The sequence below is a fragment of the Chiloscyllium punctatum genome, chromosome 32 (genome assembly GCF_047496795.1).
Source record: "Chiloscyllium punctatum isolate Juve2018m chromosome 32, sChiPun1.3, whole genome shotgun sequence".
NCBI classification, from domain to species: domain Eukaryota; kingdom Metazoa; phylum Chordata; class Chondrichthyes; order Orectolobiformes; family Hemiscylliidae; genus Chiloscyllium; species Chiloscyllium punctatum.
In genome coordinates this window covers 18906850-18924850 of record NC_092770.1, presented here as the reverse complement: position 1 = coordinate 18924850, position 18001 = coordinate 18906850, and the positions used below count along the sequence as shown (strand labels likewise).

General features: G+C 39.8%; 1 protein-coding gene across 8 annotated transcripts in view; it reads left to right on the top strand.

Moving 5' to 3' along the window:
* Positions 1-18001, top strand: part of cep290 (centrosomal protein 290) — a 138059-nt gene that overhangs the window by 19298 nt on the left and 100760 nt on the right. For 7 of the 8 annotated variants that reach the window (XM_072551808.1, XM_072551811.1, XM_072551807.1 and 4 more), the window contains exons 10-18: positions 6-95; positions 208-330; positions 2784-2907; positions 5984-6156; positions 8773-8935; positions 10040-10140; positions 10242-10329; positions 11492-11598; positions 16304-16396. In XM_072551808.1, coding sequence (XP_072407909.1) covers positions 6-95; positions 208-330; positions 2784-2907; positions 5984-6156; positions 8773-8935; positions 10040-10140; positions 10242-10329; positions 11492-11598; positions 16304-16396 — 1062 coding nt within the window. The remainder of the gene's footprint in view (positions 1-5; positions 96-207; positions 331-2783; positions 2908-5983; positions 6157-8772; positions 8936-10039; positions 10141-10241; positions 10330-11491; positions 11599-16303; positions 16397-18001) is intronic. The other variant, XM_072551810.1, reaches the window with a different exon arrangement.

Below are 18001 nucleotides of genomic sequence, written 5' to 3'. Positions count from 1 at the left end.
AACAGGTGCAAGATCTGACCAGCCAGCTGCAAGCTGCAACCGAAGAAGAAGATCCTGTGATGTTGGCAGTGAATGCAAAGATTGAGGAATGGAAGGTGAATTACTGTCTATTCAAATGAAGTGTTGAGTTATCACTGTTTGTTTGAAATTTATCTTATAATTAGCAATGGCAGCTGAGATTTTAAGGCTATTTTTGAACTTCCACAGAAAGTATTGTCTGCCAAGGATAAAGAAATCAGCGAGTATCAACAGAAATTGCAAGAACTCCGAACTAAACTAATAATTACAGAGTTTGACAGTGATAAGAGCAGCGTCATTACTCTCCAACAGGTATAGTAATTGATCAAATTTTAATTTCAACCCCTTTGCTTTCAGTAATTTCTTATGTATGCCATACTCTTATTCTATTAGATTTATTTTTCTCTGGTTTCACTGTAAACTGTTCTTATAAAATGTAAAAATACATTTGCCTTCATCCTTTCCTATTGCTTTCCTTCAATCATGGTCATCTTTAGATCATAGAAGAACTCCCAATAGTAAGTAAATTTCCACTACTTTGTGATTAAACGCATCACAATTTTCCTTCACCCATCTGCTGTAACTTTTCTCCATTTTATTTTCTTTCCAAGAAGCAACAGTTAGAATACCAACAGTTCTCCAATTATTGTACAAAATCACATTATAAAGGATGAATAACATTAAAATTGGTCATTTAATTATAATGCTTTAGATAATGACTGGAGGAAATTGCAACATATTTGGAAATTCCTTTCCATTATGTTGTTTTTACTTCACCTAATTTGCTTAGTGGTTTGTTTTAATTTTCTACAAAATGTTCAGTAAGCATGCTTTTCCAACAAAAGTATTCAAGTTTATACTTATATCACAAAAAAGCACTTTATAATAGTTCTTGATTTCCAGTTATGGTGTTAGAATTTTACTTTACACCTCTGCAGTAATGGAGCAAACGTCTGTATTTTACATTCCACCATCTTTGATATTTATTGCACCTTTGGAATAATTTTATAAAAGGCTGCCATTGTGATCAACACCACAGTTAGGTGGAGTACTGCATGTGCAAAATTGGATTGATGCTTTTCAATCCATACCAGTAGCAAAGCTCTGTTTATCAAGCAAATCACCCAATAATAGGTTTGATACACAAATAACAGCAGTGCATGTCTTCCAGTGTTGTGGGAATCCAGTCAACATGAATAACTGATAGGGTGCATAGAGAAGAAGTCAAAATTGAAGTTTATGTTCATCTGAGCCCTGTTAATTTATGAACAGGCCAAACAGTAGCCACCTTCAACAAAAAAAATTGTTTTAGTCACTGTTGGACGCTGTGGCTGAAGGAAATAATCTGAAGCAACTAAAGTAACATTTAGATACTGTAAAGGTCTTGACAGAATTACAGAAGTCGTATTGAAGACTTGTGCTTCAGAACTACTCAAACCCCCCATCGAGCTCCAGTATAGTTCCAATGCAACATTTTGCCATTTAGTCGGTATTGTGGACAATTACTCAGGTACATTCTGTCGCAAAAAACATGACAAATCCAACTTGACTGATTATTGTCCTATCAGTCTAGTCTTGATCATCAACAAAGCGAGGTGTTGTTGACAGTGCTAGCATGCAGCACTTGCTCAGAAATAATCTGTTTATTGGCACTCAGTTTGTTTTCTGCCAGCCTACTTAACTCCTGACTGCATTACAGCCTTGTCCCAATCACAGACAAAAGCTGGAGTCCAGAAATGTGAGAAGAGTGACTGCTTTTAGCAGCAAGGCAATTTTTGACTAAGAATGGCATTAGGGAGCCCAGGCAAAACTGGAGTAAATGGCAACAGTGAGAAAGCACACTGCTCGTTGGAGTTACGTCTAGCATTATGGAAGATGGTTGTGGTTGTTGGAGGTCAGTCATCTCAGTCCCTTGGCCCAACAATCTTTAGCTGCTTCATAAATAACATTCCCATCATCATAACATCAGAAGTGAGGATGTTTGCTGATGGTTGCACAATGTCCAGTGCCATTTGTGACTCGTCAAATATGAAATAGTCCATGTCCATAGCAGCAAACCTAGACAACATGCAATCTCCTGATGAACGGCTTTTGCCCAAAATGTCGATTTTCCTGCTCCTCGGATGCTGCCTGGCCTGCTGTGCTTTTCCAGCACCACTCTGACCTAAATATGCAGTCTCAGCTGATAAAGTGGAAGGTAATATTTGTACCACATAAGTGCCAGGCAATGACCACCTCAAGCAAGAGAAAATTTAAATACCATGGTGGGGGTGGAGGGTGGTGGGTAGGTGTTACCTTTGACTAGAAACTGAAATGGACCAGCCAAATACTGTAGCTACAAGAGCTAAGAATTTTGTTGTGGGTATCTCTCCAGTGGTTGAATTCTTCACTTCATTGAAAAAAAGATTTTTTCTAATTATGAAGATCACAATTTGTTGCCTAATTCCTACCAACAATGGATAACAGTAGACTTGAATGGTTTTCCTCAGCTTAATTCTTAATGTGTCTTTTGTCACCACAAGATCCCTTGCCCTCTTTTGGATGTTATTGTTGATTTCAACTTGTCTTGGGCATTGGCCTATGTGAACTCACCTAAATATGCTACTGTTGCAATATGTTATTAAGTTCTGCTACACACAATGTGAACTTTTTAAAATCATTTTTTTCTAATTTGCATTTATGCTTATTCCTCATGTGCAGCTATTGCCATTTAATCCAAGGCTTTCCTTTTAAAAGTGAAGGTGATTCAAAATGTTTCTTTGCAGGTTCTGCAAGAACGTGACGATCAAATTAAGGCTCTGGTGGGACAAATAGAACAATACACCAAAGAAGCGAATAATAATGTACAAATCATTGAAGGCTTGAAAATGCAGCTAGAGAAAGAATCAAGTACTAATCTACATGAACTATATTGTATATAATCTGAAGCAAATAAAGTAACATTTAAGCCAGGAACAAGCATAGGGCACTTGTCCCTTCGGGCCTGCTCTACCATTCAATAAGATCATGGCTGATCTGATTTTAATTCTACATTCCTGCATGTCCCTGATAATCTTTCATTCCCTTTGTAATCAAGGGCCTATTTTACCTACACTTTAAAAATATTTATAGATTTTGCGTCCACTACTTGTTGAGGAATTCCAAAGACACTCAATCCTCCGAAGGGGGAAAAGTGGTTCTTCATCTCTTTCTTAAATGGGCAACCCCTTATTTTTAAACTATGATCCTTAGTTCTAGATTTACCTGAGAGAAAATATCCTTTCCATACCCACCTAGTCAAGCCTGTCAGGATCTTATGTTTCCATTAAGTCACCTCTGACTATTCTAAACCCCAGATGATACAGGTCTAGCCTTTCCTCACAAGGCAATCCACTCATTTCAGGTATTAGTATCGTAAATCTTCTTGAAAATGCTTTCAATACATTAACATCCTTCTGCAAGTCTGGTGACTAGTACTGTACACAGTACTCGAGGTGCAGTTTCATCAATGCCTTTTACAATTGAGGCATAACCATTTGACTCTTCATTTTGTCTTGCAGTAAAACCAGAACATTTAATTAAATTTCTTGATTACTTGCTGCACTTGCATACTAACCTTTTATGATTCATTCACTAAGCCATCCAAATCTCTGCATCCCAGGACTCTTCAACTTCTCACCATTTAGATAATGTATTTCTTTAAAAATTCTTTTTGCCAAATGGATCGTTTCTCACTTTCCCACATTATTCTCCTTTTGCCAAATCTTATTCCACTCACTTAACTTGTCTCTATCCCTTTGAATGCTCTTATGTCTTCTTTACAACTCACTTTCCTATTTATCTTTGCGTCATCAAATGATGTGCACTAAATGTAAGATTATTTTATATAAGGTGATTATGAAAAAAAATTGCAGTAATCTTGAAACTAAGGAGATCAAGCACAATAATATACAAAAAGGAAAATATCAGAGATGTAAACTAAGGATTATGGTATAAAAATAAGGGGACTCCCATTTAAGATGAAGATGCTGAGAATTTCTTTCTGAGTCTTACGTCTGTGCAACTGTTCCTCATGAAGCAGTGGAAGCAGGATCATTGAATATAGTTATGGCAGAAGTAGATAAATTCTTGACTAACCAGGGAGTCAGAGGGTGTTGGGGCTAGGCAGGAAGGTGTAGTTCAGGCCATCATCAGAATAATCTTGATCTTATCAAATGGCGGAGCAGATGTAAACCAATTGACCTACTCCTGCTCCTAGGTAACATGAAGAAAACTCAGTGCTTGTATTTGATAGCCAAAGTGTTTCATCTGAAGATCTTAAGGAAAATGAGTGAAGGAATGGGCTCTTAAAAATGGTAGTCCAGGGTTTCATTGTCTGCATATATACATTGGAGAATAGATTAGATTAGATTAATTACAGTGGCCCTTCGGCCCAACAAGTCCACACCGACCCGCCGAAGCATAACCCACCCATTCCCCTACATTTTACCCCTTTACCTAACACTACGGGCAATTTAGCATGGCCAATTCACCTTACCTGCACATCTTTGGACTGTGGGAGGAAACCGGAGCACCCGGAGGAAACGCACGCAGACATGGGGAGAACGTGCAAACTCCACACAGTCAATTGCCTGAGTCAGGAATTGAACCCGGGTCTCTGGCGCTGTGAGGCAGCAGTGCTAACCACTGTGCCACCGTGCTGCCCTTGAGGCATAACTAATAGATAATGAGCTGCTTGTTTTCAAAAAGGGAAAGGAGCCAGTTTAATAATTATATGCTATTTGGTTTAACTTCTTTTGGGAAATCATACATTTAATTAATGACTTTAATAACCTTCTAGGTAAAGAGAACATATTCAGAAGTAGTTACACAGATCTAAAACAGAAAGTTGATGTTTGCATTCCTAACAGAGGAGTTGACAAAAGACAGATGTGCCTAATGGACCTGAAGTCAGGAGAATGGGCCTTCAGAATGTCATCGAAAGGGAATAAACTAAGGGATATGGGATAAGGCAATTGGGTAAGAAATAGAAAACTGTATTGAAAACTGGATACTACAGGAGAACCAATGAGGAGGAACTAAGCACAACTTCTCATCGTGAATAGAAGTTGGTTTGTGTTCTCGAGAGAAAGTGAGGACTGCAGATGCTGGAGATGAGAGCTGAAAATGTGTTGCTGGAAAAGCGCAGCAGGTCAGGCAGCATCATTCCTGAAGAAGAGCTCATGCCCGAAATGTCAAATCTCCTGCTCCTTGGATGCTGCCTGACCTGCTGCGCTTTTCCAGCAACACATTTTCAGTTGTGTTCTATAGAGTTCTGCTCGAGAACTGTTGACATTATGTATTCAATGATGTTGAAATATGGCTCAATCACAGAATGGTTATAGGCACAGAAGGAAGCCATTTTGCCTATCCTGTCTATGCTGGCCCTCTGAAGAAGCAATTCACCCTAGTGAAAACCCCTTGTCTTCTCACTGCAGCTTGGCCTTTCGTTTTTTTTCAGATAATCCAATTCCCTCTTGAATGCCTTGATTGAATGTGCCCCCACAATCCTCACCAGTATTTCATTTTTGTTGGAGGACAACAAAATTCAGAGTTATTTCATAGGAATGTTTACAATGTTGAGTCAGCAAAATCTAACTTTCAAGTAATTGAGATAAAATACATTGAATAAAAAAACAGAGGAAAATTTTCTTTTTGCATAGAGGCTTGTTGGGAACTGTGTGCAGGTGATTGAAGTAGAAGACATCTATATTTAAGAGTGGGTTGACAATGGAAGGAATTATTGTAGAATAACATTAAGCAAGTTGAACTTCAACTTGGGTTGAGGTTTTGTACCAGCACAGTTTAGTTTGATGCAATTTTAATGTTAATGAAAATATTACAGTGTTCATAGAAAGCCATTATCATTGTTGCTTTTGTTGAAGTCATGCATTTTGATTGTCATATAAATATTTGTAACTGAAATATGGTTGTGATTTCTTTTGAGGTTTTCCAACACTTAATCTGCACACCAAAATTGGGTTCATCCAGCAAAAGACACAGGCAGCAGAGCAAAAAGCATCTGAAGCAAAGCGCATGGCTGACCTTGCAGAGAGAGATGCTCGGGAAAAAGACAAGGCACTGGCGGAAATGCTGATTCAACTCAGGGCATATGAATCGGTAAGTAGCCAACACAATATGCATGGAATTGAAAAATAAAAATTACCAGTGAAATAATGTGATGAAAATAAATGTATCATAGGATTGTCACAATAATGGTTGGCAATCATTTTTCAAGAAGTGCATGGCGTTAAAGGAATTCTGACAAGCAGAATTCACCAGTCCTGGTTCTCCAAGAGATGGGGAAATGGACTGACAGAGAACAGACCAAAGATGATACTACTGCAGTGCTGATTCTTTGACCTGTGACCCATTCACATGTGCTCCTCATTTGGCGTGCAGAGATGAAAAATGTGGCCTAATGAACATTTTTTTCCTGTAGTTTCTGTAATTAAGGTTGCTACTAAAAATGACAAACATTGACGAATTTGGGCTTTACAGGAATATTTGCATGCCAAACAGCACATACAGCAAGTGATAGATAGAGCTAATTGATCCCACAAACAATAGATCAGACCTAAGCTTTGCAATCCTGTCATACCTAGTTGTGAATGATGGTGGTTAAATTAAACAACTCATTAAATAATGATGGAAGAGCCCAACACATCAGTGCAAAAGATAAAGCTGAAGCATTTGCAACAATCTTCAGCCAGAATTGCTGAATGGTTGATTCATCATGGCCTCTTCCACAGGTCCTCAACTTCACAGAGCCAGTCTTTAGCCAATTTGTTTCACTCCATGTTATAATATCAAGAAATGATTGGAGGCACTGCGAAGACTATGGGCCCTGGCAACCGTACTGAAGACTTGTGGTCCAGGACTTGCCACACCCGTAGCCAAGCTACAACACTAGCATCAACCGAACAATGTGAAAAATTGCCAATGTATGTCCTGTGCACACAAAGGACAAATCCAACCTGACCAATTACCACACCATTAGTCTACTCTTGATCATCAGTAAAATGGTGGAAGGTGTCATCAACAATACTACCAAACAGCACCTACTCAGCAATAACCCATTCAGTGACATCCTGTTTAGGTTCTGCCAGGGCCACTCAGCTCCTGACCTCATTACAGCCTTGGTTCAAACATGGACAAAAGAGCTGAATTCCAGTGGTGAGGTGAGATTGACTGCTCTTGATATCAATGCTTCATTTGATGGAGTGTGACATCAAGGAGCACCAGCAAAATTGGAATCAGTTGGTATCAGAGGCAAACTCTCTGCTGGTTGGAGTCAAATGTAATACAAAGGACAAAGGTTGTGGAGGTCAGTCTTCTCAGCTTCAGCACATGTCTGCAGGAGTTCTTCAGGGTAGTGTCCTAACTACTTCAGCTGCTTCATTAATGACGTTCTCTCCATCGTAAGATCACAAATTAGGGTGTTTTCCAACGATTGTGCAGTGTTCAGCACCATTTATGACTCTTTAGATGCTGAAGCTGTCCAAATGCTACACTTCCTGGATAATGTCCAAGATTAGGCTGAAAAGTAGCAAGTTATATTCTTACCACATAAATGCTGTCTCCAAATAAGAGACGATCTGATTACCACCCCTTGACACTCAATAGTTTTATCATTGAATCCTCCACTATCGACATGCTGGGAGTTAACATTCACTAGCAACTCAACTGTGGCTACAAGAGCAGGTCAGAAGCTAGGAATATTGTGAGTAACTCACCTCCCGACTCCCCAAAGCCTGTCCACCATCTCCAAGGCACAAGTCAGGAGTATGATGTTATACTCCCCACTTGCCTCGATGAGTGCAACACTCAAGAAGCTTAACACCATCCAGGACTAAGCAGCCTGCTTGATTGGCATCATGTTCATAAGTATTCACTCTCACTGTTGCTGTTCAGCAGTGTGTAGCATCTGTAAAATGCATTCCAGAAATTTACCAAAGCTCCTTAAGCAGCACCTTGCAAACCCAAGACCACTTCTATCAGAAGGACAGAGAATGCTCTTTCAGGTGTCCTGGCGAACTTTTTTTCAACAGTTTCCTCATTTCCCCTGTCCCCACATTATCCCAGTCCCAACCCTCCAATTTGGCACTGCCCTCCTTACCTATCCATCACCTTTCTCATTTATCCGCTCCACCCTCCTCTCTGACCTATCACCTTCTCCCTCTTCATCATCGACCTATCGCCTTCTCAGCTACCTTCCCCCCCCCCCCGCCAGCCCATTTACCTCTCAGGCCCCTGGCCCACAAGCCTCATTTCTGATGAAGGGCTTCTGCCTGAAAAGTTGATTCTCCTGCTGCTCAGATGCTGCCTGACCTGCTGTGCTTTTCCAGCACCATACTCTCGACTCTGATCTCCAGCATCTGCAGTTATCACCTTCTCCAACTTTTTTACTGTCAATATTGCTTAAAAAAGCAGGATGACCAGAACATTATTTGTGCTTTTGGGAGCCTCGAATGTATCTGAAACTGAAGGCAGGATCTTTGAAACCGCATACGAAAGCTTTAGGATTACGCATGCCTTTAATTTTGTGTCAAAGAAGTAGTATAGGAACAGGATTTGAAACTGATACAAGATTCAATTGCTGTATATCAAGGTTATTCTGTATCTTAATTCAATTTGCTCACTTTGGTTCCATAACCTTTAAAATATGTAATGCCTGTATCATTCTGGTATAACAGAAAACAATTGCTTTCATTGATTGGTGTAATCCTGCACTAGGGTGTTTATGGATTGGAAAATGCTGTTGCAGAGATTAAGGAATGCAAGAACCATATCAAAATCCGAGATCATCAAATTGAAGCAGCGACAAAGGAGATAAACAAGCTTGAAATGAAGATAAATGATCTTTTGGATGAAAATGAAAATTTCCGGCAACGCTTAGGTACATCATAAGATCCTTAGCAATGTTTGATAACAGAATGTATTTGATGACCTTGTTTACACTTTACAATTAGTGATTTTCTAGATTAAATTTGAAACAGTTCCCAATAAAATGAACTTGAATAGTTTTGCTAGATTTCAATGCTAGACTCCACTGTAATCAATCCCAGTAATATGCTGTGGTTTGAATATGCAGCTTCACACGGGATGTTTGGCCATCCCTTAGTCCCAATCCCTGTTATATTCAGAGGATCTGCTTTCTGTGTGCACAACAACTCTTGCTATCTGTGTAGTAGGACATGAGGGAAAACAGCAAAGAATGGCCCTGCAATGTTCTTGCAATTGAATTTTGTTGAACTGAGCCCAAATTCATACATTCCTTGGGCAGCATTACAAAGTGGTTCAATTTTTTAGCTTTGGTTTTTCATAGTCATTTAATGCAAATTTTAACCAAATTATGATTGTTATCTCCAGTAAGTGGTTTGCAAGTCATGGTCAAGCTGAGAGAAATTCTTCATCTCATATAACTATTAATAAACTCTTAATATACATTATAAAAGAAAATCTGCAGTTGTAACAAATGTGATCTTTGAGTATGTCAGTGTTCAAAAGCTGTAAAGATTATGCAAATTTATTTATACCAACACTTTCGCTATGGTCACAATATTTGGTCGCATTTTAATGTCAATATATAGGAACGAAAATGCTGTCATAATCAACTTCGATTTGGAATCCATAAATAAATATGCCTCGGTAATGCTGTGCTTGTAGCTTACAGTCCCCATTTTGTCAAAGTCTCTATTATCTGAAAGACCATGAACAATGCTATGGGAAATCTAGTAGGTTTAAGCATCTTTCAGCTGTTTTCTCTGAATTTCCTTGCAATTTACCTGGATGAACCTAGTTGACTTGTAAAAACTGCCCAGGATCATGTGAGGCCACTTTTACAGTACATGACCCTGAAAGTGGATTGCAAATAAATATTATGTGGCATTGAATTGTTAAAACAATTGTCACATGCAATTATAATTAGCACTACTGATGCAAATGATGTTGGTGAAAATTCAGTCTTTTCTTGCTCTAATGAAAAATAATTTATGTTTAGGCCTTGCTGCAAATGAAGTAATTGATCTAAGTGAATTTAGGAAAATCAAGTATTTGAAACAGCAGCAGTTTCAAGCAGAGAACCAGGTTCTGCTAAAAGAGGTTGGTGAATCATTTTGTTTGCCTTGCTATTGGTTTGTCACATTAATATTCAAGACGGTTCCACTTAAAAGTCCAAAAACTTGCAATATTTGTTAATTCAGATTGAACGCCTGGAGGAAGAAAGACTTGTGTTAAAGAGGCAGATTCGTAGGATGGCTCAAGACAAAGGCATGCAAGCAGGTGTGGGAGGTAAGCCTAGCTCCTAGGTTGTGATTTTGCAGTGAACACAAGGCAAGCATCACTATCAAATAGGAAATTGTTGACTCATGTATTTGCAAATGTGGACCAAATGTGGAGCAGTAACAACATTGGGGCAAGGTTGTATTCATTTTAAGTGCCTGTATAAAGAAAATAAGTTAATGAAACTCCCTTCTTCGCAAACTGCACTTTTAAATACTGTAAAATTCCCCAAAACAAGCAGGATTCCCAGAGGGGCTACTTGAAATAACAATGGCAGCCAATTAAGCTGATTATGAATCTAATTACTTCTGATCTTTGTGGGCACGCTAGCATTTTGCCAGTGGTGGAGTGGCCCCTTGCATGCACCAAGGCCACCAGCTCCACATTTCAGCTTTCCCGCAACAGGTGTGGGCAAGAAAGGTTAAACAGTATGCTCCTGTGCAGTTTTTCTGCCCAACTTTGAGATGGTAAATTTCTTCTGCCTTCATACCTCCCACACTCAAACGTCCCCAATAATTTTAACTTGAGCATGTGCCTCCGAGTGTACCGCCATGCTGAGGCCTTCTCTGTCGCTAACCAGCTTCAGCAACTCTCACCTCACCCAGTGAGGTTCCAGAACTGCTGACTCTCTGACTGGTAGGATTGAGAACTCACCCACTGTCCTAAGGCAGCTGATTAGGAAACAGCCTCCTAGAAGATGGTGCCATTGCTGCCATTAAATCTGGGAACTGCAGCTCGAGAACTCCATTTGGTCCCAAAGTCAGGGTCCTCATACCATGGGAAAAGCCAGCTCTGCATGCTGCATTGTCAGAAGTTGCATCCTTACAATTGACATGTCAAACAAGATCTCATCTACTTTTTCCAGTGATTCGAATAAACATTGAAGGTCTCTGTAGTTAGACAAAACAGTCATAAAAGTTTAAAATGAATAAAAGCCATTTGCCCCTCTTTCTACAGTTCAAACATAATGAGGCACAGATGTGTAGATTGTAAATCAGCTCTGTTTACCTTTTTGAATAAATTTCTTAAGTATAATTGAAATACCACTTCATGTATAAAATAGGGTTTGTGAAGTTCAATTTAGAATATAGATTGTTTTAGTATCATATTCAATTTGATCAAGTTTAAATCTATAAAATGTCAAGACTGTGCTGTATTATGCTGTACCTAGGAATATCAGCCGAGGACCTGGGGTTGGTGGATCCATTTAATGAGAAGATAAATTCTAGCAAAGAGACAGAACTGTCAAGTTCAGTCAACTTTGAGTTAAACCGCCAGGTAATACAATATGCTTTGTGCTGAAATTATAGTTTTATCAAAATTATCAAAATCATGGAATAATAATTTTAGTTACGTTACATCTTTTGTCTTGCTTGAGTTAACATGTAGATTCTGTATGAATGAAATTTACATGTAGCCTGAAATGAATTGTCAAGTCCATTTTACTGATTCTATCACGGCAGGAGTGAATAGAATTTAATATCCTGACCAGCATAGATGGCAATAAATGGTAAAAAAAATCACTGAATCTGTCCTTTCCCACACAATTTTGCCTGCATATATTCCCCACATGACTGAAACCAGGATCTCTCGGGAGGAACAAGAATGCAATAAAAACACAAAGTTCTGGAAAGACTCTAGTGTGGCAGCACCTAAATGGAGAGAAAATTGATCAGAGGATGAAATGATCTGCCAATAGACACCTAACAATCATTACTTGTCAGAATATTTTCTGTTATGAAAACATCTGAGAAAGTCCTTTTTATAATGTAGAATATGTCAGAAACAGTTAGCTAGTATGGACCATGAGTTGTGGTGTAGAAAATCTCCAAGTTCTAATACTATTCTGCAGGGGATTGATGCAACACCGAGTTGCTGGTGCTTCATTGTGCAGGTGTGCATGCAATCCTGCGGTGTCAATGTTCTTCACTTAAACTCCTAATCCCAGGAAGCCACGGGAAGATAATTTCTGAAGGGACAACACACATTGTGTGTAAACTTGGATAATTATCGCTTTAAAAACTGATTTTTCATTAGCTATGATGACTGGGGCCAACAGATTTATCAAGCAAGTAGATCCATAATAAATTACAATCTGGAAGCAGTTATTTCTTTTTAATATTGAGGAAGGCTTTAAATTAGATTCATTACAGTATGGAAACAGGCCACTTGGTCCAACAAGTCCACACCAACCCTCCAAAGAGCAACCCACCCAGACCCACCCCCCAACCTCTCTTTAAATCTGACTAATGCATGTAACACTATGAGCAACTTAGCATTGTTAATTCACCTGGCCTGCACATCCTTGAACTATTGGAGGAAACTGGAGTACCCGGAAGAAACCCATGTAGACCCAGGGAGAATGTGCAAACTTCACACAGTCAGTCACCCAACATAGAATCGAACCCTCGACGCTGACGCTGTGAGGCAGCAGTGCTAACCACTGACTCACCGTGCCGCACCTATACAGGTGTTTTCCTGTATTTATTTTTGTAGTTGTAGCAGGAATTGATATGTAATTCCATGTAAAATATGAACAAGTAATTATTTCTGGTTCATTTAAAACACTTTTGTATCTATTTTTCTCTACTGTATCAAAAGTTCTATTAATTCCTAGCTTAAGAATGTTGTTAAGGAATGACCAGAGTGTTGAGAGGAACATGTCAAATAATTTAGAATGCATCTGCTCTGTTTTTATACAGGACAACAATAGAGATGATTATTTTTATTATGTCAAAGCAAGACAAAGCTTTGCTGACATTGATTACTATAAAGATATTGCAGTAAGGAAAATGTCCAGCCAGATTTCAGAGATTCTCCAGAGATCTGTAGGGCAGCCAGGAAGTTCTCGGAGGAGCTCTTTGCGTTGGGAAGAATCAGTGACTTCCCTGACAGAAAGTCAGAACGTTCCCCATCAGACGACAGAAGAACATTTTGTAAAGAAAAAGCCTGTTGACGAGTTAAAAACCAGACAAGTTGAACAACCAGAAACTCCAGCCAGGCCATTGTCATTGCCACCTACTTTGACAAAGCTGTCAGAGCTAACTGTGAATACTGTAGCAGAGTCACTTGAGCAAACAGATGTCCCCGTGGCTAGGAATGTTCAGCCAGTGCAGTTGACTGATTCTGAAGAGCCAGCCAAGAACCTTATCAAGAATGGTGACCCATTAGATGATCTCCTAGAGCAGTTAAGGCTAGAACTATTGAGCCTTAAATTACAGGTCAGAATTCTACTAATATAGTACAAATATTTGAATGTAATCAGCTTCAGCATCCTGTAATAACACACTAGAACATGAGTTTGCACTTTATTTTTGACTATGAAAGATGGTGTGCTAGTCATGCTATTAAAGCTGGAATATTTCAGTTACAAATAACAAATTGCCTCCAATTTCCATCTGACTGATTTAGCATAAGTACAAGCTACTGAAGAAATAGTTATAAAAGACCATTTATTGAGAAGGCGTTTCTCAGTTCTTTGGTTTATCCTCTACTGATATTGTTCTTGCCCTTCAACCCCAATGGTTTGTTTCTAATTTAGAGTCTTTGTCACTTGCATTTCACAAACATATGAAACAGGAGCAGAAGATCCAAACATTTCCTGCTTCCACTACTTGCTGAGGCAGAGAATTCCAAAGTTGTACAAAGCTCAGAGAAAAAGCTTCTCCTCATTGTTGTCCTCGGACGGCCCCTAATTTTGAAACAGTGTCCCCTAGTTCTGGACTCCCCAGAAGAGGAGACAGCCTTTCTATGTCCATCTTATTAAGATCTTTCACTGTCTCATAAAGTTAAATCAAGTCACCCCTCACCCAGTCTGAAAATTAAACTTCATAAGACAATTCACTCATTTCAGGTATCTTGAAACTGCCTCTGATGCATTTACATCCTTTCCTAAATAAGGAGACTAAAGTTGCACACTGTATTCATGATATATAACAAACAAAGTACTGTGGATGCTGGAAATCTGAAATAAAAATAGAAAATACTTGAGAAAATACCACAGGGCTAGAAGCATCTGTGGTGAGAGATACAGAAACATTTCAAGTCCAACATAACTATTCCTGAGATCCTATTGGACTCGAAATATTAGCTCTATTTCTCTCCACAAATGCTACCAGACTTATAGAGTTTCTACAACACTTTTTAATCATTGTACTTAAGATGTGGTCTCACTAATTCCCTTTCTAATTGAGGCATAACATCCTTACTTAATCATTCAGTTCCACTCAGTAGAAGCCTCTTACCTCACCATAGTTAAAAGATGATTAAAATACCTTAGAATGCACAGTAGAAACAGAGACCTTTTTTTGTTTAATTGGTTCCAGTAATACCCTTAGGACCTCATACCTACCCTCGTCAGCTTGCCCAATCAGTATATTATTCAATTACTTTCTCCCTTGTGTGCTTATCTAGCTATTTGCTTCAACTGCACCTTGTAATCACCACGTTGTTGAGATCATAGAATCCCTACAGTGTGGAAGCAGGCCCATTGAGTCCACACTGACCCTCCGAAGAGCATCCCACCCAAACTCAACCCTCTACCATGTCCCTGTAACCCTGCTTTCCACAGTTAATCCACCTAATCCATGGACGCTATTGGCAATTTAGTATGGCTAATCCACCTAATCTACACATCTTTGGACTATAGGAGGAAACTGAAGCACCCGGAGGGAACCCATACAGACACTGGGAGCATGTGCAAACTCTTGAGGGTGGAATCAAACCTGGATCCCTGGTGCTGTGAAGCAGCTAACCACTGACCAACCATACCACCCATTGTGGTAGCAAGTTCTGTGTTCTGAATTCTGGATGAAGGATCTTCGATAGAGTTCCCTATTAGATTTATTAGTCACTATCCTACATTAATAAGAGAGGCAAATGACGTAGTGGGATTACCGCTTGGCTAATAATCCAGAGATCCTGATGAAGGGCTTTTGCCCGAAACGTTGATTTCGCTGCTCGTTGGATGCTGCCTGAACTGCTGTGCTCTTCCAGCACCACTAATCCAGTATTTGATTTTCAGCATCTGCAGTCATTGTTTTTACCTTAATAATCCAGAGACCCAAGTGATGTTCTGGGCACCCGGGTTCGAATCCCACCACGGCAAATGGTGTAATTTGAATTCAATACTATCTGGAAGTAAGAGTCTAATGATGACTAATAATCCATTATCGATTGTCGGAAAAACCTATCTGGTTCACAAATGTCCTTTAGGAAAGGAAACTGCTATCCTTATCTGGTCTGGCCTACATGTGACTGAAGACCCACAGCAATATGGTTGACTCTTAACTGCCCTCTGGGCAATTAGGGATGGGCAATAAACGCTGATCTGCACAGTGACATCCTCATCCCATGAATGAATAAAAAAAAGTTAATAGCTTCCAGGTCTTCTTCACAATTGGAAAAACTCTTAGCTGTGTCTATTCATCATAATTTTAAGTACCTCTATTTGATTATATTGTCACCTCTTCTGCAGAGAAAGAAGTTCAATCTTTCATGCTGAGTTCTCAGTTCCAGTACCACTTTTGTGAACCATTTTCGCACTACTTTCAGTGCCTCAAAATCATTTCCAATACTCATACGAATCAAGTATTGGTGATAATATGACGCAATTTTGCTGCTTTACAATTCTAGACCTCTAGAAGGTTTTCTCTGCATACTACTGTCTTAAAAAAAAGTATATAACCATTAGATCCCTTTGCTTAATATTATTTTGACTGTTATTTTTTAAGCAATATATATTCCTTTTGCTTTATATTTGCCTGCAGTGAAATTCCATAATCCACTGTTGTAATTTATATGCAGCATGGGATTATGATGGGAACCGCATGACTTTCACAGAGCAAACTGTTTTGAAAGTGAACCTGCCCTAGTGTATGAGGTGGGAAAATAGGAAGACTTCCAAATAAAAAAAGCTGAAGCTAACATTGAAATGTGATTAAGTCTCTCAGAGTATTCTGACTAAGTCAATGCATCTCTTTAGAATCGTCAAATCCGGGGGGAGTTACTGAACAAAGAAGGAGCATACCAGAACGCAGAATTTGAACTCGCCAAGCTCAACAGGCAAATAATGCAGGTAGCACAAAATAGCTTTGCAGGCTTATTGGGATTGTAATATAGATTCCACCCCTGCCCCCCCGCCCCCCCCCCCCCCAAACAGTCAGCGGGAAATTGAGAAATAAATTTGTAAGGAGATCTCAGTTATCTGTAAGAATAATAGAGTGGTTATGGTGTAGGGGATTTTAACTTTCCTAACATAGACTGGGAATGCCATAGTGTTAAAGGTTTAGATAGAGGAATTTGTTAAGCATGTACAAGAAAATGTTCTGATTCAGTATGTGGGTGTACCATCTAGAGAAGGTGCAAACCTTGTCCTACTCCTGGGAAATAAGGCAAGGCAGGTGACTAAGGTGTCAGTGGAGGAGCATTTCGGGGCCAGCGACCATAATTCTATTAGTCCTAAAATTAGTCCTGGAGTGGGGGAGGCCAGAACTAGTGGACATAGATTTAGAGTGAGAGGGGGTAAGATGTAAAAGGGACCAAAGGGCCAATGTTTTCAGGTGGAGAGTGGTGCATGTATGGAATGAGCTGCCAGAGGAAGTGGTGGAGGCTGGTATGGTTACAACATTTAAAAGGCATCTGGATGGGTATATGAATAGAAACGTTTGGAGGGGTATGGGTTAAGTGCTGACAAATGGGGACTAGATTAGGTTGGGATATCTGGTCAGCATGGATGAGTCGGACTGAAGGGTCTGTTTCCGTGCTGGACTGCTCTATGACTAGCAAAACCAGGGAGGTACGAAATGGTTTAAGTGGGTGCTTTGTTGGGTTGCATAGCTACTTAGAGAGGACTACAGATGCTGGAGAATCGGAGTCGAAAAGGGTGGCAATGTAAAAACACGAGATCAGGCAGCATCCAAAGAGCAGGCGAGTTGACATTTTGGGCATAGGCCCTTCATCAGGAATGTAGAGGGGGAAGGGGGATGAGCGATAAGTAGGGAATTAGGGGTGAGGCTGAGGAGAAGGTAGGTGGGAAAGTGATAGGTGGGAGCTAATTGTGATAGGTCAGTGGGGACGATGGAGCAAATAGGTAGGAAGGAAGATGAGCAGGTAGGACAGGTCAAGAAGGCAGTGTCAAGTTGGAGGGTTGGATATGGGAAGAGGTGGGTGGAGGGGAGATTTTGAAATAATTCTCTTAACAAATTTACACCATTAGAACAGACCTGGGGAACTTTGCCCATTAAAAATAAAGAAGGTAGAGTTTAATGCGGATTTGGTGGCAGGAAAGATTAACCACATGGATGGCAACCCCGCTCCCTCACTGGCTATTGATTAATTCTTCACTGAAGTGCCTCATCCCACTACTGATACTGGAGGGACTTGCTATCCAGTGGTGTGAATGCAGCCTCTTGGCAGAGCGGGAAGATGTTGATGCAGAATGATAGGTTCTCTAAATCAAAGGCATTTGGTGCCTCTTTTACACACAGCAATTGAATGGGTAGGGGCCAACCTGGAAATCTAAACCAGCTATTTACCACCCCATCAACACTGCAATCAAGCAGCACTGGTTTAGGAATATTCTGCTCAGTGACGCTCCGTTTGGGTTTTACCAGACCCACTCAGTTCCTGACTTTGTTACACCCTCAGTTCACATATGAACAAATGAGCTGAATTCCACACG